This window comes from Schistosoma mansoni, chromosome 2, assembly GCF_000237925.1.
Source record: "Schistosoma mansoni strain Puerto Rico chromosome 2, complete genome".
In the NCBI taxonomy this organism is placed as follows: Eukaryota; Metazoa; Platyhelminthes; class Trematoda; order Strigeidida; family Schistosomatidae; genus Schistosoma; species Schistosoma mansoni.
Genome location: NC_031496.1, coordinates 5702530 through 5730036, shown reverse-complemented (window position 1 = coordinate 5730036; position 27507 = coordinate 5702530). Strand labels below are relative to the sequence as shown.

The 27507-nt window shown below is 35.5% G+C and overlaps 2 protein-coding genes across 4 annotated transcripts; one reads left to right on the top strand and one right to left on the bottom strand.

The window, feature by feature from the left end:
• Positions 1-12481: 12481 nt before the first annotated feature.
• Smp_121600 (hypothetical protein) lies at positions 12482-13142 on the bottom strand (the record flags this gene model as incomplete). The annotated part of the gene is made up of 2 exons (XM_018795460.1): positions 12482-12643; positions 13071-13142. The coding sequence occupies 2 exons, from the start codon at positions 13140-13142 to the stop codon at positions 12482-12484; spliced, it is 234 nt and encodes a 77-aa protein (XP_018649771.1).
• Positions 13143-20029: 6887 nt separating this feature from the next.
• On the top strand, positions 20030-27145 carry Smp_121610.1 (putative set and mynd domain containing; the record flags this gene model as incomplete). 3 transcript variants are annotated; one of them, XM_018795459.1, is made up of 3 exons in its annotated part: positions 20030-20055; positions 21741-22718; positions 26838-27145. In XM_018795459.1, exons 2-3 carry the CDS (start codon positions 21755-21757, stop codon positions 27143-27145), a joined length of 1272 nt encoding a protein of 423 aa, XP_018649768.1. In that variant the 5' UTR covers positions 20030-20055; positions 21741-21754. The 3 variants fall into 3 exon arrangements, with proteins under 3 accessions (XP_018649768.1, XP_018649770.1, XP_018649769.1); XM_018795457.1 differs by lacking the exon at positions 20030-20055 and adding an exon at positions 20240-20290; XM_018795458.1 differs by lacking the exon at positions 20030-20055 and adding an exon at positions 20804-21151.
• Positions 27146-27507: the final 362 nt, after the last annotated feature.

Below are 27507 nucleotides of genomic sequence, written 5' to 3'. Positions count from 1 at the left end.
GTCGCGCGTTTCGTCCTATAAAGCTGACGAGTCCCAAATAGGATGAAACGCGTCATTGATTCCACTGCTAGCCACTATCCATCTTTGCTTATAATGCTTGTGAATTAAGGCGATGTCGAGGCAGCACGCACAGTATGCAGATATACCAATAAGAGACTCATCAATTGAAGTCCTAAACATCGTTGGGAAGATTCAAACAAATAATACCAAGTGAATTTAAAATCAATCTTTTTCACCTTCATAGAGTGATAATAATAGTGGTCTTTATTATTATTAATATCAATGGCTTTATTCAATATTATATTTTTAGTGAAATATAAAATCCTCAGCACAAAGTATTTCAACATGTTTCCTTTTCTTATTTCTTGATCGATCCTGGTGATCACCAGTTAAATGTTAACAGTTCAAGGATCAACATCTGAGTAATGTTAATCCTTCTCAATGAATATTTCAAGCCATCACGATGCCTGATTGTATTTTCTTGTAACTTCTACAACGAAAGGTAGTAAACTTTTCATAGGTTGTGCGATTAGTAAACATAATTATGTGTTAAAACAAACAAAACTAGATAATCAGAAGGGGTTTTGTGGAGATTTTTAGTAATTTTATATAGTTGAGATCATGAGTCAATTGAAGCTAGACCACCATGAAAAACCTGGAAGCACTGCTTGACGTCCATTTCGTCCCATTATGGGACTCCTCATCAGTGCGCATTCACGATCCCGCCTCACGAGATTCAAACCCAGGACCTATCAGTCTCGGGCCAGAGCACTTAACCGATCGACCACTGAGCCAGCATCCGACGGTGTTAATGTCTAACTTCAACCAATCCACGAAGTTTGAGCAACCGTTCACCAATTGTCTTCAGTTAGTTCCTATCTCACAATAGACGCGGTTGAACTTCACTGGTCACTGTTTCTCACTAGAACTCCAGGATATGTATCTTGAGGTCAGTCACTAGTGAGCATATGATTATAATCAGAAGGGGTTTTGTGGAGATTTCAGTGTTTCCATCATATGCCGGCTGAGTGGTCTATCGGTCAAGTGCTCCGGCGTGAGACTGGTAGGTCCTGAGTTCGAATCTTGCGAGTGCGGGATCGTGGATGCGCACTGCTGAGGAGTCTCACAATAGGACGAAACGGCCGTCCAGTGCTTCTACGTTTTCCTTGGTGGTCTAGCTTTAATTGGCTCATGATTTCAACTATGAAAGTTAAATAACTTGTTGAAATATCTAGATGGCAGAGACAGATAACCCAGATATCCGATCAGACCGTCAGTTGAAATACTCAACTTATCAAATACTAAGGTGCTTCTGTGTTGATAGTAAATAAAATAAAATTCGGTCACCAGTTCATACAATAACTAAAACCTACTTACATATTTAGAAAAGTTCACGAAAACAGATCCTATATGATCATATGGATACATTCATAAGTAGGGGAGTTTCCTAGTTGAAGGCAGAAAGAAAAAATTGTAGAAGACTTCAATAGACTCATCAATTATATAGACTCTTCATACTTTTTTTGCTTTTTTTAATATACTATTTATGAACAATAGTTGATTCCTAATTGGTTGACGACTTATTAAAATTTATTGCAGTACTTTCGAATATCACTAAATCTTGTCCCAATATGATACTCCTACCGGAAATTTGTTATGAATTATATCAATCAGATTATAAAGCATATTGTTCATACCTCCGTTAATGCTATTAGTTAATCATGATAATTAGAATACACTGTCAACTTATTAAACGATACTATAAATGGATACAACAACGATGACGACGACAACAACAACAACAGCCATGATTTTAATCGGAATAAGATACAACTAACACTACTACTATACTATATATTACTACAACGTGAACAGGATGATATTCATTTCAAATACAGATAGGGTATATACATATACATATGTACACATCTATTTTGAAATGAATACTTCACAATGAATAATACAGATAGATTCTTCTTTTTTTTTTCCAGTAAACATCATCTACAGAGAGTATTTACGGGAATATGATAATTTGATTTTCAATTCTGATAAGTTATTTGTGTCTTTATTTTGTTTTAATTGTTTTGTCGGATGAAGTAAATTATGATAAACATCAGTTTATGTTTATGAATTTTGAATAAAATATTCATTTATTGTTGGTGCCCTTTTTTTATAGAAACATTATAAATATCTGCTCTTTTGGATTGTTTGCAAAATCTATAATAGCGATGAAAGCTATATATATATATATAAGGGAGTATCAGTTCACTCAAGATCATAGGTACACCTTACTGACGAGTGCCAAGTAGCACGAAACCTAGGTCCAGAGTTTCCTGTTGACTACCTCCAAACACCATCTTATCTCAACATAGTGCATGCAATGTCCAGTCACCTAGATTGGTGACTACATTGCAACTTTGTCCATAAGATCCGATTTGCACTAAGAAGGACCTGACATACATGACATTGGTCACCACTCAGTGATCAATCAATTGTAAACTATACGAGTAAATTTTTCTGTTCAGATGACATCGTTTCAGTAAAATCATTTTGCTAAGCCAGAAATCTCTTATATTATTTCTAAATATCACTAGTATAGTGCACTTCTCTTTATTGCAAGATGGAGGAATTCCTTATACGTTCACAAAAGACGATAATATTTTTTCACGAATATCTTCGCCAGTGTATTCTTCAAAACTCTGTTTTCATTTGATTCCATTTGGTCCACTATACAATCTTGAAAAACTTATATTAAGAATTTATAATTGTTTTCTTCGTCTAGCATCAAACCTCACTCGAGACACAACAATAAATTTCATCGTTTACAGATAGCTCGAGGTAACACATAAACTGTTGACATTCATGTGAAAGGTTTTATGGAGATTGTTCATTGTGAAGACAGTATAGATCACCAGTGTTGATGGTGATTCTATCTAAGTTTGGTAGGAATGGTGTGACGTCCTGAAGTGTGTTGGAGTCACACCTTGTTATGCAAACTAAACACAACACAGCCTATCGCGATAACTATGTATTGAGGCTATTTTAACGGCTTCCCAGAACAAACAGAATCTTACCGATAGAACATAGTTTATTCAAGGTAAAAGATTACGAAAGTGAAGAAAAAGGACAGGACTGTATGAGTGTCCTATGGTGTACAACCGTTTAATCCGTAGTGTTCATCCTTTGTCTTAACGAGGTTTGGTACACTATTCAACAGTACAGTTTGATGAAAGATTTGATCCGGTTCGGGTAACAACTTTTGTAAGCTATTTATTACAAGATCGACATCTAGATTTTTAACATGCACTAAGTAAACCCTTGGTTTATGAGATTGTTATATTCCCTTAATTGTAGGACATCACTTGATTTATTATCTGTTGTCATGTCTTTTACTTTGATTTCACTGTGATTTCTTATTCATGGTCGGTTGTGGTTCATTGATTGATTTATACAATTATATGACCTTAAGTCTATATTTCGAGAATAAATTCCCTCTTATCGAGATTAGGAACTGGGAGGAAACAAGGGGTTCCGTGTAACCGTAAGCATGTCAAATTAATGTGTCAAGATACCAGGATTATTAGTTCAAGGATATTAGAACAGGGTTGTATTGGTTTACATCGCTGGTTTAAATTGAAATTAAAACTGAGTGCCATTAAGTATTAACTTAACAGTCTGAAAGTAACTTGCTTGAAGTTAAACGTCAATATTCCCATCCTTATCACTCACTAAATCATTAATGTGGGCACTGCGGAAGAGTTTTAAATCACAAGGAAATCTTTTTTCATATTCAATGCTTTTCAACATCTATCAAGCTTAAGTCAGATTCTCACTCTAATTTGTCGTCATCAAAAATAACATAGCTTGGCATTTACTCGACACCGGGCACAGCATTGACATTTCTCATGCCTTTAAAATCATTAGTAAACAAAGAAGTACAACTGCTCTCCGGTTTGCTGAAGCGATCGCGATAAAAAACTCAAACCGGATCTATGTATTCAAAAAGAGACAGTGATAAACTTACTACTACCCTGGTAATCCCTTTTTTGTTTGTTTGTTTCAGTTTTGTTGTTATTAGTTCAATTTTGGTTAATATTCAGTTTTTATTACATTCCCCTCCCCTTACCCGATTCTTAAACCACCCATTCTCTCACACATTTCCTGTCATTTGTCTCTCCTAATTATATGAACTATCCAAATTTTATTCAATTATTACGTAACCTACCTTAATTGTTTTCAACTACCTATAAAAATTATTCAATTATTACGTAACCCTAATTGTTTTCAACTACCTCTAAAATAATCACATTTTTGATTTTATCTGTCTCTGAACTCCACTCAACTATTACGCCACCCTTTATTCTAATACCTAATAACCTCTGACCTTTCCTTGCCCATATATATATATAGTTATCATCGATGACTTTTGTTATTCCAATCCTTTACATTCACTTATGTCAGTCGTTCCATTCTATTTATTACCCCAATGCTAAAACTCTAATGTGTATTTGGTTGTAAGCAGTTGATGAGAAACCACGAAATATAATGAATTCATATTATTCTGCATCAATATTTGTTCTGTCTTTATTTAAAAATAACATCAATGAAACATAAAGTTTAAATATTCACACTAATGATTTTCGACTTCAAGTTATTGTGTAAAGAGATTTTCTATCCGGTCGGGCAAATACTAATAACTCATAAAGAGACATTATATTTTACTGTGTATCACTTATATCCACATAAGTAGTATATAAAGATATTCAGGAATAGAATGTCAAGCAACAAAAGATCGAGAAGGAAAAAACGGAAAAGAGAGCAGTTGGTATAAAAATGTAGGTACAATGAAATCTGAGACGATTGGTTGACATTTTGCAAATGAAGTATTCACTGTATGATTCTCACATTTTACTAAGACGTTTTGTAATTTTGCATCGAAATACATTCGATTGTCCCCACTTGTGTTCTAGTTCACAACAATATAAGATATATACATGTATATCTTTATTGCTAGAGATGACTTTAATTATTCTGTTTTCTTATACTCATGAATGAATTTCTATAAGTCTTGCTGGCATATGATCATTGTAAGAGCACGCAAATCCAGCTGACGAGTCCCAAACGGGATGAAATGTGCTTTCTAAATTCCACTGACAGTCCCAATTTATCCATAAAACATGTAGTAAAATGATTGTAAGATGACATTTAGAACAAGATGTGCGTTAACCAGTCAAAATTAGCCTGTATGCGATCATCACAAATAACAACAAATGGATATTTCCATCCCTTCCTAATGATAAAAATGTAAATATCACAATCGTTACACAAGTGAGTGTTTATTCGAACTCAGTAGTTCACTGAATAACACATAAAAAGTTTTAAGTGTAACGTACATGGTTCAAATCCGTGTACAGATACCAAAACATGGTAAGTACATGCAGCTGTCAAGTCCTATGCGGGACAAAACACGCCTCTCAGACCACAGTGATATAAAACTATATTTTTTTAAAAATTTAATTGCTATACACAAACATGATAGGTCAAATTCAATCAGAATTAAGAATTACACACCATTACTTTAATTACTGGCCAGTGTAACCGCTAGACAAGTTACATTGGTTCAAAATTTTTACACCACAGATTAGAAATATCCCATACTAACATACGGAAATCAACATGACATTTAATTTAAGTGTCTTCTACTGATTGTCTACAGTTGTGATATATATATTTATGTATATAATACTTAAAACATCCCAGTACTAATTTTCTAATTATACTACTTATTATTTCCTCTATTAATAATAAACATGTTTGAGGTTTAGATGAAATCACTTCAGTTCATTTCACACATGACGTCATAAACATTCTTTAGTAGCCCTCAAATATTGTGCGAAACCAACTCTGTCAGTCTATTTTTGTTTCAGAGAATGATAATTCCAAGATTTTATCGTCAGAGATTTTCGTTTAACACGATATTCAGTCATTCATTTGCTATTAACTTCATGGTCATTCATGTATGAAAAGATGAAAACGTTTTTCATAAATTATGGCTATACATGAATGATAACCCAAACAAATTCAGTTGAAAATGTTATACGTCTGACTTGATATTAAGTGTGATGGTTAAATTAAAATAAAACAATTACCCTTCAGTTTTCAGGGATTGTCTAAATGTAATCAGTATATAGTGACAATCAAGTTCAGGTTATGGAATATTTATTAACTATAATGAGACTACTTAGAAGTAGTTCATTCGTGTAAGATAAATAAATTCCTACAGTTATCGACTAACCATTACTAGGCTAAATGATAATAAACCGGTTTTATCATTTAGGGAAGAATGTTCATATTTCAAGGAAACTTCTGATTTTATAAGCTGGCAGCTGGACAGTAAATATGATCTTTTTGTATATTTTAAAAAAAATATCCGTTAAGAGAGAGGAAAAGCTACAGGAATGTAACTTCATAAACATTGTCGATGAATAATTTATGCATGATTGCTACCCATAGATTCGATGAAGTAAAAGCATTTTACAAAAATATGGTCACTTGATAAATAAAGGAAAAATTAAATGTTTAAAATGTAACACTGCAGTGAAATAGTATCAGTTCAATGAGAATGTGACTAAAAAAGAATCTACGAGGTGTGTTTTGTTCTGTTTCGGACTTGTTGATTGCTTGTAATTGCTATATCTTAGAATTGTTAATTATACAGGGGTTTGAACCAAATGCCTTTCGCTTCAAACTATTTATGTGTTATTCATTAATCTACTGAGTTCATATAGCTACTAAAATGTGATGGTACTACTTAGGTTAGACCATCTCCATTAGACCAAAAGTTCCTGAATTCGATACCCAGTAAGATTGTAGATATGCATTTTTAAAATATCCCATACCAAAGCAAACAGTTATTTAGTGCTTCCTAGTTCTCAGTGCGTATTTAAATAAGATCAGTCCATGTTTTTAACTATAAAATAAGCGCAAATCAAGTGTTCATAATTGACTAACTAAAGAGAAAATTCTTGATGTTCTAGTATAACATTCTGATTAGTGAAGTTCAACACTGTTCAGACTGATCAAAAGATTATTGTCGGCAATAGAAAGTCACCACTCTATCTTTTAAATTAACTGAAGTTCCATATACATGTCATCCAATTTTGACTTTGATCACTATAAGACTTAATGATTATAGGTTCAATCCCTGACTAGGTTATAGTTGCTAACTATTAAATTGTCCCAAACTAGTGCGAATAAGCTATTTAATGTATTCCGTTTCGCAATGATTTGCCAGTTTCAATGAGTCCATGATATGAACTATCTCAAAGTGGAACCGGTTTTCATAACCAACTAAATATCAATGAAAAAAATATTATTTCTTCAGATAGACAATCATTCAATTTAAATAATCTGAATGTAATGAAAATTTTGTTGCTTAATTCATTCCTCTCATTTTTTTTAAAATGGTTTAATTATTTTCGCTAGTTCAAACTTCCCATAAAATATGTTTCTTCGTTAAAACAGTTCTCAGAGAATATAAGTAATATAAAAAAAATCTTTATTTGATCCAAACCAATTTAGCTGGTATCCAAATTATTTCCGGTTGAAATGTACTGGCATTTTTGACAATTCTCAAACGATAACAGCTTCGGTGACAGGAAAACAGAAAGCAAAATGTTCTATAAGGAAAAAGTATTCAGATCTCTAGAAGTATGAAATCCTCATTTAAATAGGTAGGAATTTATCAATTCTGTCCATATCTTTATTACAATAAATGAAGCATCCTACGGGTAAAATCAGTAAAGTGAAAAGTCACTATTGGATAAAAATTATTTAAAATTTACTTAACCCTAGATTTTTAATAGTTTAGGAATTTCTAAGTTGAGGAACAAATTATCTATCGTCGAGATGAAAGAAAATGGTGTTGATCGAAAAATGACATGGAATGATGATAGGCGGTCTAGTGTTGGGTGCTTCCTAGACCAAATCACTGATGTAAGCTCCCAAATGTTTTAAGTCCCAAGAAAAGACCATCACATAGCCTGCAATACAATGATTTAAATCCTGAATCTTAGATATAGTATTATTATATTATACCAAAAATAAATCCCATTGCATAAGTTCACAGTTATCAATCACCAATTGGTAAATTACTTAATACTCAGTGGTAGTTTCTTAAACCTACCGTTACTATCCTAAGACACTTCTTATTTAACAAGTTGATCAACGTCAACACTGACGGCTGGATAACCAATTGGCTATGTTCCTACCTTTCTGGAAGAGAACAGTACACTGTGTTTGAAGGAAAGTGTTCAACGTCTCTACTGTCTAATGAAGGTGTGCCACAAGAAGTTATTCTTTCACCTCCCCTTTTTCCCTTTTTTCTGGTTGTTCTGCCATCTTTCACAGAAAACACTTTTGTGAGATATGCGGACAACCTCACTGTATGTATTCCAATTTCTACCTCCTTACATCCTATAGAAATGAATGAGTTTTTGTCTCGTATTGAATGATGGTATATTGATAATGGTCTCTTACTTAATCGCATAAATATCAAGCTGTCAACTTCAGCCTAAGACATGGACAACACCTATACACTATTTTGGGACCCCATAATGCTTGTGACAATGGAAACTCCTTGATAAACACAGTGTCGAAGGTTAATTATCTTGGTGTTACTTTTTCCTCTGATCTCTCTTGGTCTTCTCATATTTTTCTGTTATCGAAAAAAGTTTACCGTTTGACCTACTACATAAAGAGGCTGCATGCTTTTGGGACTACTCGCCATTTACTCTTACAATTTTTCAATTCTTGCATATTACCTATTATTCCTTACTGTTCTCCATTATTATTTTCCGGGCTTTTGAGAAAAAACTTTGCTGTTTTGTGGAGAGTGACAAAGGCAGTTAGCAAGGTGTGTGGTGAATCTTTTAAGGCCATTATTAACATGGTTGTGGATAGGCATCTTAAGTCTTGCAAACTCCTGACAGGTGTCATCTTATCAGATACTAACCATCCACTTCATTCATATCTTTCTCCTTGTAGAACGAGACCTAAATACATTAAAATCCATGCACGCAAGCAAATCTATAAAAGTTCTGTAATGCGTTACCTAGCAAATATACTCTATGACGAACAGGTTGTTAGAGTTTACCTAGTCAATAACCTGTATTCTTAAGTATGTATCAAATTTGATAAGTCGTACAGACTCAGATTTTTTCATCTTTTCTTCATTTCTTTTATTATTTTTTTGGTAAAAATCTTGTTGAAATACCTCGTGCTGAGAACTCTATATTGTACCAAACTATAATATTGAATAAAGCCACTAATAATAATATGAGAAAGATTTACTGGTTATAGAACTTGACAAGACAGTAGCAGACTTTTAGTAATCCACGATCTGACTCCATAACTTATGACAATGATAAATGATGCCACCGAAATACACATCCCATCTAACTCCGAACATGTTCTTTTGGCTGATCGTAAAAAGTTATAAGAAAAATTCTAATATGTAATTTTCGATAAAAATATTTCAGGCATGTGAAGCCAAAAAACGGAGTTAGCCAATTTTGAAATTAACACTTCAGCCGACATGAGCGAATAAAGAGTTGACCAGTATTTACATGAGGTGAATATTATATACTTTACTGAAGCCAATCAGAGTATAGGTATCAGACATGCTGGTTCAAATCACACAAAATACATTAATACACTTAACGTCTCAAAGAATAGAGATACATAGGCAAGCCACCCAACAGCTGATCGAAACACAATGACACATTTAGTGGCCGAACAAAATAGGCTATATTGGTCCGTGACAGCCATTGTCACAGACTCATTGTTTTGTTTGTAATGATTTACATTTGAAGAAAAGAGTACTAGAGTCAACAATCCTTCTTGATAACTTTTTCACTAAGCTCTACATACTCGATATTGAAAATTTTAAACTCTGAGGTAAAAAATTATACTAACTTAAGGATACCAGGATTTTAGTGAAAATGTACATACGACTATCTGAATAAATGATCCAAGCTTCTTCAGACTAAGATATTAGACTATGAAAATAGCGAATAGCTCATTTTTGTATTGGTTATTTAAATCTTCGCATTGATGTTTAGGACTGCAATTGATCAGCCTCTTATTGACATATGTGCATCTTGTGCAGATTGCCTTGATATTGCCTTAAGTCACAAGCATTATGAGTAGAGATGAACGCAGCTATCACTGGAACCCAAAACGCGCGTTTCGTCCTGTTTGAGACTCGCTAGCTGGATGTACGTACGTCCTGGATTCCAGCATTAGCCACCATCCATCTCTATTTATAATAATGAATAACCTTTATTGATCCTTTTACTATTAACTTAGGTTAAAAATATTTCACACCAGCCAAATCCGATACTTAGTTATGATTCAGCTGTTCCTCTATGTGTAAAAATTAAGCAGTCAAATATATCACCCCATTATGTTAATACCTGTCAAAACAATTTAAGGGTTTTATCAACGTATTATGAATTTAAACTTCTCGTGATGATCAAATATTTCAAGTTAGGAATTTCGAAAAGTTATGGTAATAATCTTGAAGCTATTAGTTCCATTAGACAGACTATAAATCAATTAAGGTAATAACAATTAAACTACATAACAAAACTAACTAATAGCGTAACAATTTCGCACTTATTTAACCTTAGAATGTATTGGTTGCTACTCATATTCAATTAAATAACAAGACTTGAAAACCAAAAATAAATAATTATGAGGTCGACCATAATCGAGTATTTTATTGCTATTGGTTAGTACGCGCAAGCCCGCCACTACAATAATACTTATGTAGTTAACAAACAAAACAAGCTTTTGAACACGCCAGCAGATTACAGGAACGAAAAACTTAGTAACAACTATCTAGATATTTACTTTACTAATTTTGACGACAGAAGCCTATAAACACAAGTCCATAAGCATGAGGCCACATACACTAAATGATGAACTATAATAGAAATTATATCGCTTAATTTATTAGTAATTATTTGGCAAAATTGTTTCGAGGGCGATAAATCTATCAAATCACAACGATTCTGAAAATGACTGTGAGGCAACAACCTTCTAAGCTATTTTGGTTATACCGCAAACAAATGTCTGTTCAAACTGTTGGCAAAGCACAAACTATCGATCTCAAGTGAGCTTATGCTGTTTTTATACCAAGAATAGCTCATTATTCATTACGAATAGCAACTCAGTATATAAATGGCCAGTAAACCAACATAATTCATATTATACTTATTAAACAAAGCGAACGGAATCATTATTAGAAGGGGGTTTTGTGGAGATTTTTAGTAATTTTATATAGTTGAGATCATGAGTCAGTTGAAGCTAGACCACCATCGAAAACCTGGAAGCATTGGACAGCTGTTTCGTCCTATTGTGGGACGCCTCAGCAGTGCGCATCCACGATCCCGTATCACGAGATTTGAACCCAGGACCTACCAGTCTGGCGCCAGAGCACTTAACCGATAGACCACTGAGCCGGTATCCAACGGTGTTAATGTCTAACTTCAACTGATCCACGGAATTGAGCAACCATTCACCGATGTAATCAATGACATCAGGAATCCCTTAAATATATTCAAAATCTAATAACGGCAACCAAAGAGTGTCTCAAGAGTCCTTATACAATAATTTACAGCGAACAATACAGAGAAAACCACTGCAGAGTGTACTAGTTCTTCAGATAATAGATGTCCTGCGTGTAACGCAAGTTTGTGAACCTCAACCGGGCTTCCTGATTGCATGCTATGTGTTAGAAAGTCAGAGTATCTGACGGTAGTAGAGGTGAAATCAAGTCACAAATTAGTAAAAAGGTAGGCTTAGGGTACAAAAGTGTGGGTCTAAAACTGTCCTTAAAATGCCATATGGCTTTAATAAAACTAGCTCATGACGCATGATCAAACATTGACGCCAGATTTGGCGATTAGCTGTCTATGAGAAACGTGCTTTTCAACTCCTTACTAGCTGACATAGTCATATGGACCTTGTTTACATCCACTCTCAACAGAATTGTCCCAAACAAGCTTATATACTTTTATTTCCTATCAGTGATACGTTCAGCATGTAAAAATTATCAATGCAGTAAACTGTGGATGCTTGATATTCTGCTGCATATAGACCATTATAAACTGTGTATGATGTCAAACCACATACATAAAAACTTCACAGATATCTGAATTGGTAATAAATAAATACATGCACACTTTTCAACAAATAAATTATTGAGAATCAAAAATCTAAATTGTGAGCATAAAGCTTCTTCCACAAGACAATAATGTGTTCAAAAAAGACAAGGTTCAGTTAAAATCAGTAGAATTTTTCTCATAAACAAGTTTTTGACGTCTAATCATCTCCAAATATTTTTATTTAGAACCGTTATAATGACAGAAGTCAACACATCATGAAATCAGTGGCACTAATATCAAAAGAGTATAACTTATATTTTTTGGTTTTGTGGGAAGGTATAGATATGAGGTGACATTGTACTCGCAGCTCCACTGAGGAAGTTGATTTCCTGTAAAACTTCTGGATCACCCTCTCCAACTAGTGCGAGCCTGATTTCTGAATAGTATGAATATCCAACTATCAAAAACCCGACCTAAAACAAGAAACACAATTAGTTAACAGTCTGGTTTGAAATAAGTGTGTTCTAATTGTAAAAAGAAGATATTCCAGTTCTCAGACTGTTTTCGTCTACTTGAGAATAAATGTAAACCGCCATTTTATCATCCTCAGTTTCAAGAGCGATATCAATCTCTACCTTATACGACCAACAAATTATCCAACACCATAGCTGCAAAAGAAATTAACGACAACATATTATAATATAATGAAAACGAATCTTAATACACATATTGGACAACGACGATGGGACGACGGCTAACAGGGCAAACTGAAATAACACAGAAGATGAAATGAACCTCAACTCACATAGAGAACGTAACATACAATGAAATACATCACACTGAAGATCAAGTACGGTGCACGCTGAAAGTTAGTCTAAATATATGTATAGGTGTACATACCCATGCAGCAAGTCCATACCAAGAGTACGTATACACACCAACTCCTAGATTAGCGATCTGGTACAAAATCATGATTATGCACCAGGCTCGAAGATATGATTTCAAATGGTAAAGTCTCTAAAGATATTATTAGTGTACTATTTTATATTACGTATCTCGCTGGCCAAGAAATAGCAACAATCACGATTACGGACATTATCAAAAGAATAAGATTTGCAAAAAACATGAAGATATCACACAATATGAAGCCTAAAAATGCGACAGATAATTATAGAAAAAAACCCTAACCTTTCCAAAATCTAATACGCCAATAAGTTGGGAACTGTGGATCAATAACAAAATCTGGAATTGCCCAAGTAACCAGATCTAGCACCACAAATATCCATGAAATAGCAGAACTAATCTAACAACAAGCTATCGAAAATAAAATGTTTATATATACTGCTGTGGTTATCGTTGAGATAAAACAACCCAAACGATTATCCAAACAAAAGCATCCACGAAGAGGGAATATTGGTGACACACCATCCTTTCGTCTTATTAGCCACACCATATGGTCTTCAGTAGTTAAAGAAAAACTAATCAACAAGTAATTGAATACACGGAAATCGGTTTCATTTTAAATTTCTTCCTAAAATTTGTCAACAAAATCTGCAGTGAAGAAACACTGTTCAATATACAATTACTAATGTACCGATAATACGTCAAGTTAAAATTTTCTAACTACCTAAACTCACATTTTGATGTTAAAATACCAATCTTTAGTCGTACTAGCCTTAAATATTTGACGAAACCAAAGACGATCACCCGACTAGTCCATAAATCAATTGGTCAAATACCCAATACACAATAAGGTTGAAATTGGTCAAGAGGTTACTGTCCAGATATCTGGAAACATAAAAGTTTTCCCTTAGTTGTAGACTTAATACAGCGATTGCCATAAATTACTTGAATAATGTAGTTTTGTAAGCTTTACCTTATTCCAACGTGTATTTGGTTATACATTTTGTCTAGTAACCCGCTAGCCAGAATAATGAATACTTCCCCTGGGTCAAACAAAAAATCAATGTGTTATTAATCGTAGTGATAATCAAAAAGGTTTCATTAGGTTCAGAAATCTAAAGTCTAATAAGTTTCTGATGCCATTTATTATGCTTGAACTTAATTGTATCCAAATCTTGAGTGGAATGTAGAAGGTTGATTATATGAGTCTGTAATTGAATACAAACCATGTACTAAATTATTATTAGCCGGTAGAAAATTTATAGTAGGGGTTCCAATACAGTGAATTACCGATAGATCGAATGAAGTGAATTTACCTCTCTTTCCGTATAAATGAATTTGAAGTAAACTCACTCAAATCCCGGTGAAACTAGATAGCGACTGTCATCATAAATAATTTGCTCTTGGTTATAACCACGTCATTTGACTAATTCAGCAGAGCCAACACACAAGCTTGCTCGACAAGTGCTCCATACTGTGTTTACAGATTGATTTTACCAAGCCAGATATAATCGAAGTCACAGAAACTTCGCTTACGCAGCCTAAAGATAATGTGAAACTTGATTCTGAAGGCTTTAAGTTAATAAGATTCAACAGAATCCAGAAGAGTAAAGGATGAGAAGTAGCTCTATTCATTAGGAATACTGTCCCATTTGCCGTTAACGACAGTGTACCCCATGAGAGCATGACGTGTTAACTAGTTAGTTACCGCTTGAAATGTAAAGTACGAAAGCTGCTGATTGCTTTGGTCTACTAGGCTGTGAGGTAGATGAGGTCTTGGTCGCAAAGTTGTCGACGTCTAATCACGACAGACTTTAATGCACCTATGGTAGATTGAGAAAATCTTAGAACTGATTTTTTAGAAAATCCTTTGAGCAGGAGCTGGTTGGTAAAGTTATCACATGTTCCCTAGTACAACATATGAAAGAAGTGACTAGGTACGACCCAAACTCTGAATCATCCTAACTGGATCTCACACTGACCCATTATGAGGATGACGTCATGAACCTTGATTACATGCCACCCCTAGGTAAAAGTGATCATGCAGTTCTAACCTTCGACTTCAATATAGGTGTCAAAAACGATCACGCGTTAGCTCAACCCAGACATAACGTCTGGAAATCCAATATTCAAGATATTATACATTCAGCATCGTCAGTAGATAGAACAATAGAGCAAGAGTCGTCGAGTGAAATGGCTTGAGATGTATTTTGAGACTTGTGTTTAAAAGTCACTACACCCCACATCCCTTGAACTACGCCAAGGGGTCCGAGAAACCATGGTTCAGCAGGGAGGTTCACACCCTTCTCTGTAATAGGAGAATAATTTGAGAAAGATTTAAGTTGCAGGGTACTGATGAGACAAAATCTGAACGTCAAGAAGCTAAAAATACGTGTGCCATGACTTGTCCTAAGTCTTAAAGGTTGTAAGAAGAGAAAGATGTTAAGGAATCCATAGAATGTCCTAAATGCTTGTAATCCTATACACACCAGAGGACTAATAGAAGAGGAAATATTTCAGCACCATCGGGAGACACTAATGTTTCATCATTAGTAGAGGGCGACTATGGTAAGGCTTAAGTATTCTCAAACTACTTCAGCAACCAAAAGAAAACCCTTCCCGTCAGTCCATACAAATCCCTCCCACACACACTTGACGACGTGACCATTAAAGAACTCGACGTCTTTGGTTTGCTCAATATGCCTGAAATAGGCAAATTCACGCCACCCGATGAACTGCATCCTAGATTACTAAATTAATTAGCTACCATTGTTGTGAACCCTTTAGGTATATGCTTAAATCTAACTGTAATCCAGGGTTGATTACCAAAAGACTGGAAGAACGCCATAGTTAGTCCTGTCATCAAAAAAAGTAGGTAACATGAACCTGAGAATTACAGACCCGTTGGCCTAACTAGAGTGGCTGTTAAAATGTTAGAAAAGATTATTCGAGAAGGATCTGCTGACTGACAGCACTGAAAACCGGATCCTTTACAAGAAGCAGAATGTCTTTAGAATAAGTTATTCCTGTCTCACTAACTTATTGGTGGCTTGTGAAAGTTGGTGTGCTTTTAAAAACCGAAAGCTGCCTACAAACGTAGCCTAAATTGACTTCAGCAAAGCTTTTGACAATGTTCCTCACAACCGGCTGTTACATAAGTTAAGAAATGTAGGGGTTGGAAGTAATCCATTAATGTAGATAATAGATTTCCTAGTTGGGCATCGACAGGGAGTACGAGTGAACTCTAAGTTGTCTAGTTAGGCAATTGTGCTTAGCAGAGTGCCTCAGGGTACACTTCGGGGGCCAGTGTTATTCCTCCTATATGTAAATGACCTTCCTCGTCTCCTGTCATTATCGGTCTTCCTATATGCTGACGATGTCAAGATATGGAGAAGTACAGATGATGGCTCAGAACTTAAAAATGAACTGGATAAATTGTCTGAATGATCTCAAAGCTGGCAGCTGCCGATTAATACTTCTAAGTGTATTGTGATGCGTTTTGGTCATCAAGTTACAGATATATACATGATGAATAGCATTGAGCTACCTGTTGTCCAGACACACAGTTACTTAGGGGTAATCGTTAGTCAAGATTTAAAAACTGCTGCACACTACCTTGCAATAGCCACCAAAGGGTTTAGAAACCTGTGGTCAATACATGAGGTTATTAGTCACATCGACGCTAAAACCATTTTGACTTTAACTACAGTATTCATGCGCCCTAAACTTGGGTACTGCATGCAAGCGGCTAGCTTCTGCTTAAAGACAGTGGGCCTTTGGTAAAGGTTCAGGGAACGGCGAATAAGCTGATTCCCGGAATATCGAAGCTCCCGTATGATGCTCGACTGGCTAAACTAAACCTATTCCCTGAAGATACGACTAGTATTCTGATTTTACAACCTGCAATCAGTGGCACCTTATATATATGAAGCTTTCTCCAACCAAATGAAGTCAGAAGTCAGATGCGAGGAGATCGGAAAGATATATTTGATACGTCATCAATATATTATTATTATTCACAAACACCTTATGGGTACATAAGTGCTGTGAAGAAACCATTTCGGGTTTCTTCAAAAGATGCAATAATACACAATTTTCAATAATGTTAACATTACATATGCCATGTTTGAGAAAAGAAGGAAAAGGAAAATAAAATATTAATAATAGAATAGTGATAATAAATCAGGTTCTGTGTAATTAGCAAGAATTTTGAATTGATTTTGAAGGAGGAAAGGGAGAAACTAAGGAAATAGAAATGAAAGAGCCGCGGAATACGTAAAGATCTTAACGCAGAACAAGAATAAACAACTTTGTGTGTATAGCAAAACGAGTAATAAAAATGAAATAAAACAGAATAAATTGATAATTAAATAACTTATTATTGCAGTAAGATATGACGTTAGAATAAGTGTTTGTTCGTGCAGACAGTTTTGGGTGATGCTATGAAAGTCTCAATTAAGTGCAAAAGATAATCAATATGTATGAGGTGTATATACATAGTGAAGATAAAATGAGTCTGATAAGTTGAATTCAACGTAACTAAAGTTATTGTCTCAATCCAAAGCTTCGTAATCTTAAGAATAATATTTATTTAGAAGGGAAAAGAAAGGAGAGAGGGAGAAAAGAAATGAACACATAGTGAAAGGGTTCAACCATGATCATAATAGTGTAATGGATATAGACCTTTGAGATGAACGAATAATTTTAAAATAATAATAACAACAATAATAAACCATAACGGATAAATACATGTAGATTTATGTAACAGTATACAGAGTGAAACCGGGTATTAGTATAAACATTAGTGCAATTATAATAATTTAGAATGATGCTATCATAGTCATAATTAATTGCAAAGAATAATTAAATATAAATTTCTATATGTTATATATATGTTGTGAAGATTTTTTAAAAAAAGAAAAAGAAAATAAATAAATTTGTTTTAGTGGAACATAGGGGTTTTTTATTTTTAATTGTAGACTTTGGATATTTAGGAATAAAATATGTTTAGAAGGACAAGAAGAGATGAAAAGAATATCTAATGTGTCGAAAGACCAATAATGATATTAATAACAGTAATAATTATAAACACGAATATAAGCAGACTTTGTATATTAAGATGAATAAAAGTGAAATAGAATAGACATGAAAAGTTTCAAAGGTTTCACTTTGCTTTTCAGTCAGTCAGATAGATGACGGACCTTTTTTGTATAAATCATTGTTAAGCACGTTGATATTCAATAGGTGACACAATCAACTTTCGAAAAGAAAATCATCAAGAAGACTTCGGAACCGGATTATAGTTTCACTGCATCGGAGGTTCATTGGCAGTCTATTCCACATGGTTGAGTAGCGAATAACGAAAAAATTCTGGCGCAAATTTGTGTGCGTTTTTGGAATCACTAGAATATTTTCCTTATTGCGTAGATTGTGGGACGGTATCATAGAGTATGAAGGGGTAGATAGCGAAGAGTAAGAAATACCGTTAAGAAGCCGGTAGAGAAAGATAAGGTTTAATTTGATACGCCTGATCCAGAGAGGTTCTAGTTGGAGTTGTTGACATCTTTGGTGATAGTCTTTGTTGTCAGAATACCCCAAAACAGCTTTGGTGAACCTTCTTCAATTTTAATCAGGTCATTATGCCTGCAATTATTATAAACTAAAATACCATATTCCAGAATTCGTAAGATACATTTTCTGTATAATAATAATCTCGATTCCGTATTATTGAAGTTGATCATTATGAATCCGATGAGCTTTCTAGCTTTGGATACTTGAGATGCAATATGTTCAGAAAAGTTCAAACTGTCGCTATATCTTAAACCCAAGTCACGAACAGTGTTGAGAGGCCTCAGTGTATGTTTGTGTATAGCCAGATTTAAGTTAAGGCAACGGCCAATGTTAATAAATCCACTTTTGTCAACATTAAGTGGCAAATTCCACGAAATAGTCCATTCGTACAACTTTTTTATTTCTTCTTGGATTACCGTTGGAATATAGCTTTCTTTTGTGGGAGATGAGAATGAATAAACCACTTTTAGATCATCGGCAAAAAGAAAAGGTTTACCATATTGAAAGAGGGAGCAAACGTCATTGATAAAAAGGAGAAATAGTAATGGACCAATTACACTTCCTTGTATAACCCCACTGGTTACATTCATAGTTTTGGAGTAGCAAGATCCAAAGCGGACAATTTGGCTACGTTCTTCTAAAAATGACTTGAGCCAAGATAAAAGGGGATTCTGTATTCCATATGAAGAGAAGCGTTTGATCTAATCTGGCTAGTGAGCGTAGGAGCAGTGTCCCACGCTGGTTCGAGACGTGATCTGATACGGATGCATGACTGAAAGCCTTCAGTTAAACAAGTCCACTCAAACAACGTGGTCAGCATCCAATGTCGAACACTTAATGAGCTATTGATTTTGGAGAATTATTTACAGCTACTTCCCATTGCCATACCGAAGAACTAGAGGTGACTTGATTTCGGTCTTCAAATTACTTAGTAAAAAACTTGCACCTTGTATGCCCTCATTTTTCTCATCTTCTGAATCAGAGAATTTATGAGGACACTTAGAAAACGTTCACGAGCCCAGAACAAGTTACTTGTCAGCCGACTATCGACTTTCCTATCGAATCATCAACGAGTGGAATTCATTACCTATGTACGTTGTTGAGGCCACATCTGTCGACTCTTTCGAAATAAAGTTGGATCAGCTGAGACACCACCATTGCCAGGACTAACATGGGCCATCAAGCCTCCTGCCCTCACCATACTGAAGCTGAAACCTACGCGGCTTCCATATCATTCTCTGTCGAAGCCGATGTCGGACAGTAGTGCGATTCGATATTATAGAATAGCTTAGATAACTTCGTTGATCCTCTCGGTTTCCATATTTAAATGTAACCTTTATCAAAGAGTCGTAAGATTCATTAGCTCTAAAACTTGAGAGGGGTTTACGAGTTAAACGTTACTCGGATCAAAGTAACGGAAGCCGTCGTAAATAAGCTAGTCACTTTATACAAGAGCGTGAATAAGTTATTGAATAAGCCTACTTCCATGAAGCCCTAAATAAAAAATATTGACATGTATTCTAACAAATTTTTTGCGTATTTTACAAACGTTAACAAGTATAGATTAGCTAATACTCATCTAAGGGTTTGATTCTCTCACAAATTCAATTATTGTTCACTCATAACGTAGATGTGTAGAGTCACTTGTGAGTGAGCTATTAAGTTATTCATTGTTGAAGTTCATTTGAGCAAGACTATATATATATATATATATATATATCACAATTTTATATAAGAATGTACAATAAGGTGCTTTTCTAGTGAATATCATACGTAAAAAAAATTCACTATTCGAAATTTCGGTTTAAATTTGCTCAGTAAAAAATGAAGTAACATTAACATCGAAAATTCATAGCAATGTAAGGAATAAGTGTCCCCGTGTTAACATGAATGGTCCTGGTTTATATCAATCGGCGTCTCTGAGTTATCAACATGTATTGGTTAGGATTCTCACACGCGACTCATCCACTTAAATCACATTTACCAGCACTTGAGAAGGAAATTCAGTAACTTCGAGGCCTGGTATGACCCCTCTATTTGGTCCTCTGTAAGTTTCTCTTTACGTAATAGATATTACTAGGAATATCAAGTGTTTTTAATTTTTGTACTGTACAGATCTGTTGTTTGTGAATTACTGACGCCATATGCCGAAATCATGAGAGGAGCCCTTCGAAGATACTCGCTTTTATTAAGACTTTGCAGTATCAACACTTTTCACTGACTCATAGACATGTGACTAAACTCTCTTAACGTCGCTTGAAAAATTAGCTGGTATCTAAGTTCCTAAATATTAATCATGGAAATAGACCACAAAGTGTTCATTACGCTGCATTGAAAAATCTAACTTATAAGTTCCTAAATCATTCAAACCCAACTGGGTTCATGTACTCGTTATAAAGCTAATTGACTGTCTAAATATCAAACGTGGTTGGCGATCAAGAGATCTGATCGTTAAGCCATCATAATATTACTCTTAAACCTTTTTTCTGGATACGGACTCTTAATGTGTAAGTCTTTTTTCCCGCTTACATGCTAATTTTGAAGCTAGGTTAGATACATGGCGAACTTTATTTTTAGACATAGTTATTGAATATCACTTCTGTTTTTTTATACATTTCACTCTCTAACATAATCGGCCTTCTAGACTTACTGGAAAAAAACACAGCTGTTAGTTATGACATTTGTGAATTTATACTACTCGGTAGTGTTTCAATCCTTACCAATGTCATAGCAGAATTTCTGTCGATCATTCCCTTTACAATCAGGTTGTATAAATTATGAAGTTCAGTTGTATACGTAACCGAAACATCACATTCGTTTGCATCGTATGTGATGTATATGTACACAGTGAATGTTTGTCAGAATTCTGAGTCTTATCTTTCTCTATTTGAGTTAAGTCGTCCATCACCCTATAATTAGTTGTTAAGGAAAACTTTCATTTATTAGCAATTTCGTTCACAGTTTTGACTTAAGATCCAAAAGCCACTTTGAGTTTGTGCTACCTTAAGTATTTGGACATATGCCTCCTTAACTTGGCGTATGCTTCATTTATTCAAGTCTAATTGATGTCTAATGATTTTGTAATTTATACTGTAGGTCCATTCAAACTAATGAATCTCACAAGAGAAGTCGATTTCGGACCAACTCGTGGAAGGGGTCTTGTTGCTACTCAATTTATAAATCCTGAAGACATCCTTTTTTCAGAAGATCCTCTAATATGCTGTCAGTTTTCATGGAACAAGCTCTATGGATATAAAGCTTGTGATCATTGTTTGTGTCCACTCGAAACATCGGAGGAGAATATAAGGAGACTTACTAACAATCCATCGCTTGTATTACCTTATTCAGAGGCATCATTTCACTGTAACCAAGCTGTTCACTGTCCTAATTGCTTAGTTAACTACTGTTCTCCTAACTGTCTCGAATCAGCTGCTCTTACATATCATTCTCCATTGTGTATGGCACCCATTGAAAAAGGCAAGGAAAATCCATTAGGAAAATTGGACATAATCTGGCGACAGTCTCATTATCCTCCAGAAAGTGGCACTATCTTTTTGCTTGTTCGCATTGTTGCCGCATGTCTATCAGCGTGTCTTATTGGTTCATCGACCTCACAGCATTTAGTCGAAGCACTAAAGCAGTTTGTTTCTAGTACAAGTGCAATAATCAATGAAAATGGTATTCTCTATCATCAAATACTTGGTGATCAGTTTGCTACACATATTGAAGAAATTCATAGTGCATTTATTGAAGTACTCTTATTTTTATGTCAAAAGTTTAGTCATGCTACATCATATGATGAATGCATCCAAACCCTGCAAAAAGCTGGAATAAATACATTATTAGAGAAAGATCATTTTACAAGTGCTTTATGTCTGATTAGTCGTAATGGTCAAGGTATTGCAACAAGTGCTTTCAGTGTTTGGGTTAATCAGTCTGGAAAATTAGTCGATACGACAAATGAAAAAACATCTAATGAATATAATCTCTTTGTCGACCAACTATATTCGGCAATTGATGATCACGTCGGTTCTTTCTTGGACAACGAAGGAGTGGGTTTATATTACTATCAAAGTAAGTATTTTTAGATTAACTTTTGTATTTCAGCTAAACACGCGGCGATTTGAAGTAAATGGACTGATATATTTGTGATACTCCGTTGGAAAGTCCAGAGCTATGTACTTGATTCAGTCTGACCTCACTATTACTTACCTCGCGAACCCAGCAGATACGAGCAATATTTCTATGACATCTGTGATCAAATACTAGTAACTTACGAGTATCCTCTACTCCTAATGGCCACGTTTCGCAGCCGTAAAGTGAAACAGGACAAACTGGCTAGAAGTATACTCGTACCTTAATTGATAGACGGATATCTCTCCTTCACCATTGGTGACGTTAACAAAAGCCAAACGAGCATTTTGAACCCGTTCAGAGATTTCGTCAGACACCAACTCATTAGGTTTGATCAGACTTCTAAGATAAGTGGAGTTTTGATCACTTCGATTACTTCACTCCCTATCTTTAGTTCAGGTGTTGACACAGACTAGTCTGAAACAACAATTTCCATCTACAGTGGGAGAAACGCATCCCAAACATACTGGCATTCTTACTTAGTGCTACCAAAAAACTGCATTTTATCAGCGTCTTCACCAAACAGAGCTGTATCATCTGTGTATTCTTGAGCAATAAGTGGATCTCCTGGTAGGAGATTAATTTCCGGAAATTCAGACGATAAGAATGTTATTTCCAGCAGTAGGTCTCTGACGAAACCTCTCTATTACAGAGTCGAGTACTGATTTGAAGTCAAGGAAGACCATCATTGTCGGACGCCGATAAGCATGTCTGTGCTGTGAAATCTGACGGATGGCAAATATGTGGCTGATACAGCCACAATTAGGTCTAAAGCCAATCTGATTTTCTCATATTTTCAGTTCACAAATCTTTTTCCGATAATTATAGAGGCTAGCATCTTAGACGCTATATTAGTCAAGTCAGTTCGTCAGTAGCTACCACAGGTTGTGTTTGACCCTTTCTTATATATTTGGATAATCAGTGGTTGCGACCAGTCAAACGAGATTACCTTTACTTTCCAGTTATTAGCAAAAATATTAATCAACCTAATCGCCAAAACTAGACTGCCATCCTTAAAGACCTCTGGGCTTAATCCAGTTGCTCTTCCTCGTTTCAGATTAGCTATGGCCTTTTGAAGTACAATTAGAGTCGGTGGGCCTATTTCAATGTCCCATTCAAAGTGTATGGAAATGGTAGGTAGCTAAAGGCCAACTGAATTGCCTCTTAATGTGTTCTTCCCATCGTTCTAAACGTCTGGGCTGAGAGCAGATAAGAGTGTCGTCTTTTTCCTAAGTGGTCTCACTTATACTTGACTTCTTAATTCCATTTTCTTTTATTAGTCTGAAAAGCTGTCTGGTGTTATCTCCATCCTCTGCCTTTTCTATCTCTTTTGCTTTCATTGCCCACCACTGCTAACGGTCGTTCCGTTGACCTTTTGTCGGTCTAGATCTGATTTGTTTTCGCTCTTCATCTTGTTCGGAGGCTGATAGGACGAGTTTACGAGAGTATCAGTTTAGTAGATGTGGCAGAAATCCATTGGTGTTTTGTAACTCTGGTTTAAATTACTAATAAATGTTGCTGCTGTTTCCATAGCTGTTCGTATATCTTTCCAAGCAACATCTGGGTCAGTCTCGTTTTCAGAAATGCCTAAATGTGAACTCAGCTGTTCCTGGAACTTTTGTCTTTCGCGTCGCTGAGCTCAACTCTAACGGGTCTTCTTGATGTGTCCTTTCTGCGTTCTCGTATTAAAGCATGATCAGAGTCTAAACATGTGCTCCAAAACGAGCAACAGTCTTCTGTCGAGCCTCTCCAACGATGACTGATGGCAATATGGCCCATTTGAGTTCATTGTTAATTTGGTGCCACGTTAGACTATGTCTCTCCTTATGCTTACAATTAGTGATTGTTATAAATAAACGATTGTCTGAGCACATTTGAAGCATACGATCACTATTATTTGTTCGCTGAGCCGGAATACCAAAATACGCACCTAAATATCTTTCTGTTTGGTTTAAGGTACCTACTTTGGTATCAAAGTAATCTACTACAAGTACTATGCCTGAGTGTTTAGCCTTTTAAAAAAGTTCAGAGAGCTTTCTGTAAAATTGGTCCTTCTTTTAATCCGGGCTGCAGTCAGTGGGAGCGTAAGGAGAAATGTCGAAAAGGCAACGGTGTGTGTCCCCATCCTCCCGAGTTCTTATGGAGCCGTTTGACCGGACAGTACATAGGCGATTGTTAACGGGGATCCATTCAAATAGTGCTTATTTGCCCTCGTACTTAGTACTGTGCCTACACCGGTTAGTCCACGAAAATTTGCCGTCGGGATGCCAGATACACGGAGGGTGTATCTTATCGGCTCTCTGTTTTGGCTACATGAGGCTAAGTGGATGATCATACTAGGGTCTTGTATGTGTGTTTCGGCAACACAGCACACATCAATGGTAGGATATTTTAGGGTCTTAGTCAAGAAGGCCTGCTGGTCGATTTGACATAGGGTACGTACGTTGAAGGATTCAATGTGTAGTTTGGAGTGAGGTTTCAGTAGACCTGGGACATTATTTCACATACTGGAATTGTTGGACATGGTGACATTTGAGGAGGGAGTTTAGGGTTGATTGTCGAAGTATGGGGAATAATAGGAATTGAAGAGGGAATATAGTGGTGTTGAATACTATTATAGGTATGAGGGCGGTTATCACTTCCCGGTCGCCCACATCTTGGAAAGTGTTATGCCCCGAGAAGGATAGTGAATGATAACTTTGGGATCCATTTGTGGACCAATACTATGCATATATTTTCTATCCTATAGTCGGTAAATACCTAAACTATTCATATTCTAGTTCCCCTTATTATAAGCTTTATTTTGAAGTATGAACTATTGTTATATGATTTACCATTCCTGAATTATGCCGTCTTTTATTCACTATCTCCCCTATTCACAGCCATATTTGGCTCAATCTTATACATATGTTATTTTATATTTTCTGGTACGATGTGGTCGGTTTGTTTGATATATAAACTCAGAATGTTTGAAGTATAATGATTCTTACCGCAGAGGCTGTTCTGGACTTAACTGGCTGGGCTGGGCAGAAGCAGGACCGATACGTACTCTAAACTGCTCCTACTGTTTCCGTATGTCACTGTTCCATTCGATAATTCACTGCCCTCTGATTAGCGGTCTTATCACTTCATACGTTAACAGGGCATCCACTCGGCCACAAGTTATAACAGAAAGGTCCTCCTAGAGGTACCTGAAAAGGAAGTTGGGTTAGAGGTGGTATTACCAACCTGAGAGCGTGACCGCACTGCCCAAGAGATATCTACTTGAGGTCGATCACACACGACCATTTTGTGGGTAATTTTTGTGTCAGCTCCGTACTTGTTGGGACCTTACCGCCGAAGACGGATATCCGTGGAATAAGGCGAGGCGTGTATTTTCAGGGTCGATTTTTTTAAACCCCACTCTTCCTTTGTGGGAAGGCTGCATCGATGTTATGCTAGTTGTTTGAGGGAAATACCTTACTGCCGTCACACCTCTGTATAGTCAGCAGTACGACTTCCCTCTCAGATCTTAGGTTAACTGCTTTTAGTCTTACCGCTCTTCAACCGACCTGCCTGGCATGCTAGGACCTTGAGAAACGACTGTTCCAACCAGTATAGCCCTATTGGTTCATGACTGTAGGAAGGCTCGACCATCACGTCAAGGTTATAGCAACAGTCAGGATGGTTTGTTGTAAAATTTGTGTTTCCATTTGGGGTACAAGGAATAACAAAGTGAATTATCCTGCTAATACATCTTGTTAATAATTTGTAAGGTGAAACTTAAAATAACAATAATAATAGCTCAATCATGTTTTTCCCTATACTATTTGTGTTCTTCGTTAGCTTTTTTTAGTATGTCAACCTGTATTTTATCCTTCCATACCTAGTAGTATTTGAATGTAGTAGTTTGATGTGAATCTTTAAGTCCATGAATATTTAAGTATGAATATAAATCTGTGTCAGAAAGAAAACAGTGTAATATACAATTTTCGTATATTTCCTGTCAATGAATAATGATTTATAGTTTGCTATATTCTAAGGCTTGATCGTCATTACTTTTTCTTCTTTACTGTTTAGGTCGAATTAATCATAGTTGTTCACCAAATGCAATAATTCGTTTTAGTGGAGTCAACAGTCGATTATCTGTGGTTGCATTGACATCGATTCAAGAAGGTGAAGAAATCACTATCTCCTATTTGGATCATTGTCTACAATCACGTGGTCGTCACACAAGACGTAAACACTTATCATCAAATTATCTGTTTTGGTGTAATTGCCCCAAGTGTGAAAGGGAAAAGATTGATGGTGCATTAAGCGTAACATCTTCATCTGAAGACGATGAAGATGGTGATAACTACGGTACTCAACAAGACAAATTCAAATGATTTCATGAAAACTCATCATATCCGTCATCACTCAACCACTCACCCTCAATACACATGAAAACGAATATTATTCAATGGAATAGGCTATTTTGACAGAACCCTTGTATGCTAATTTGTGTAAAATAAAATTCAGATTATGAACAGTCCTCTTGGTAATTGTTTTTGCTCTGTTACTTTGTTATTGTTATTGATTGACTGAACAATTGTTTGATAAAGATATTTATGTCCAGCTCGAACTAGAATAGATGTGAAGTAGAATGCTAGTCTCTTTGCAGATCGTCAAAATTTAATCGTTTACACTACTGGGCAAGTCACGTAGCTAACTCTTAATTTAACTCTTCTTAGCCATTAGTTAGTCAATA